Source organism: Penaeus vannamei, chromosome 27 (genome assembly GCF_042767895.1).
Source record: "Penaeus vannamei isolate JL-2024 chromosome 27, ASM4276789v1, whole genome shotgun sequence".
Classification (NCBI taxonomy): domain Eukaryota; kingdom Metazoa; phylum Arthropoda; class Malacostraca; order Decapoda; family Penaeidae; genus Penaeus; species Penaeus vannamei.
In genome coordinates this window covers 27,279,169-27,281,668 of record NC_091575.1, presented here as the reverse complement: position 1 = coordinate 27,281,668, position 2,500 = coordinate 27,279,169, and the positions used below count along the sequence as shown (strand labels likewise).

Below are 2,500 nucleotides of genomic sequence, written 5' to 3'. Positions count from 1 at the left end.
CTCAGACTGCAGGGCAAGATCTACCCCACAAAGGACTTCCCAGCTGCCCACATGCTTATTGATTTCCCTTCTGGTATGTGTATAAAATTCTCATCTATACCCATTATTTCATAAAGTAGAATCCAAAGATAAAATATTGGCCTATGACTTTTTGTAACTATGTGCTGTTCCTTCTTTTACCAACAGTTTTCGCCGCTCCCTATGAAGTGATCGAGACTGACTACGACAGCTACGCCTGCGTGTATTCCTGCATCGACACAGACAAGTACAAGTCCGAGTTCGGCTTCGTCTTCTCCCGAACTCCTCAGAATTCCGGTCCAGCGATTGACAGGTGCGCCTCCGTCTTCCGCAGGAACGGCGTCGACTTCTCTCTCTTCAACGTAGTTCCTCATACAGCCGAATGTGTTTACAGGGCATAGACATATACCAAAGCTCTCTACTAAAATAAAGTAAAGCTTAGTAACTTAGGCTACTCATTTCCCAAAAAAGTAAACAAACTTTTTCATTACATGTGTACACATAAAAAGCGCCTACAGGTTATGACAGGCAACTATCAACTATCAAGATCTTGAATATACATCTCATAACCACATTTGAAAATTAACGAAGAGAATGCATGTCAAACTTGTACATGTAGATGCGTGTGCGAATATATACATACATGTGTGTGCCTGCGTTAGTATGTGTGTACGAGTGAGTGTGTGTGAGTAGTGAGTGAAAGTGCTTGCGTGCTGCTATAACTGGACAGAGCAAACTACGAGCCATGACTTCCTATTCATAAAATTGCTCGTCCACCATTCTGACACCCTTGACCTATATTTATGAACAGCCACAGTACCGGAATTATGTTTATCTTTTAAGAGGTGTTAAAAGCTGATTAACATCGGTTATCTTATAGGCCTACTTATTACAAGATTTATTTACTATATACACTATACTATATATACTTGTTTTCATATTTCGTTTCTCTTTTGTGTGCTATGTATTAACTATTTTCATGTGATAATCCCTACCGAATAGTTCTTAAATTAGCTTACTGCATAAGAAAGGTTATGATTAACTATTTTCATGTGATAATCTCTACCGAATAGTTCTTATATTAGCTTATTGCATAAGAAAGGTTATAGCCAGAGCCACATTTTACTATAACAAACACAAAGTATACAAACATTACCACGTATTATTGCACACACACATACGTATATATGTGTGTGTTTTATGCGTATGTGTGTATTTGCGAATTTGAGGAAGAAATATATAGTTTTTCATACCTTTTCCAGGGCTATCTGAGGTATGGAAAATGTTCACGATATTTTGTGGTAACATGATAAAACCTGAAAAAATGCGAAATTCTGTGATGCATTTGGTAACTAATAAATCTGCCCACTGCAGCTGCCCTTACTGCATCAGGCGCGCAACTAGGAATTTTAGAGGGCAGGGATCCAGGCCACAAAAAGGGCACAATATGAATTTTATTTATAGAGGATATAGCCTGAATCATGTTAAGATTTAAAAACGGAAGAAATGTTACAAGAATTTTAATGATAATAATTATTTCCACTGAACCAAACAAAAATACAATAAACAGTCTCATCGCCATTCCAAGATCAAGAGAAAGTGCCCTAGAAAAAGGGCACTTTCACCCCTTTGAGAAAAAGGGCAGGGGTTCGGTCTCCCAGGACCACCCCCCCCCCCTAGTTGCGCGCCTGTGCATCGTCCGGATCGGCCAGAGTCTTTGGAAGCTGAAAGATTTAACGTAAAATTCGGGAGGGTTTGGAAGGCCGAGAAAAGGGAAGAGAAAAACGTTTCCTTCCTCAAATGTCCTATATCCACCTATGTCTTTTCTCGGCCTCTTGGGAAGCTGCTTAGCACCCATAAAATCTTAGGGGGAAACTATAACATTATGGAATAAGAAAATAAATTAAGTATACTAGAAAGAAAAACTGTCCATTTTACCATGCACTGAAATTTAACTGACTCCCTCCCCTCCGCTAGCGTTTGTGGAACGATGCTTAGATGACACGACGTCTGAAGAAGAGCCACAGCCCACAGCGACGCACGCTCCGGTCTACTAAGGGGAAGACGCCCACCAACCTGCCTCTCGAACTTGTGAAAGATCCAAAGATCTGAGGAAGGGTGGGCGTAATGCCGCGCATGTGATGGGCTCGGAGATATGACTCTGGATCAGCTTCACGCATTACCTTGCATTTCACCGCAGCCAAAAGGGCGGAGGAGCAAGAGCAATTTAACCCAGGCAAGGAAGAGGCAGCGATCAGGCATGCACCGATAGCGCTTACATGACAGAGCGTATAACGTGACTCGATGACACGCCATGTTGGCACCGTCACAAGTCCCCTCACGCTCGTTCTTTGCAAGGAAACGGGGACTAGGTGCCAGCGACACGCAGTCGTCGTCATCTCCGAAATACAGACGCGGCGAATCTGTAGACAGATGATAGAGCCAGCAGGAACAGGGCATGCTGAAAAGTGTTGATGAAGTA

General features: G+C 42.2%; 1 protein-coding gene across 1 annotated transcript in view; it reads left to right on the top strand.

The window, feature by feature from the left end:
- Window positions 1-454, top strand: part of LOC138866913 (crustacyanin-A2 subunit-like) — an 855-nt gene extending 401 nt beyond the window's left edge. Inside the window, exons 2-3 of the mRNA XM_070141100.1 lie at window positions 1-73; window positions 187-454. The exon at window positions 1-73 is cut by the window's left edge and continues 144 nt beyond it. Of these exons, the coding sequence (XP_069997201.1) occupies window positions 1-73; window positions 187-419 (306 nt within the window). The 3' untranslated portion in view covers window positions 420-454. The remainder of the gene's footprint in view (window positions 74-186) is intronic.
- The last annotated feature ends 2,046 nt before the right edge of the window (window positions 455-2,500 follow it).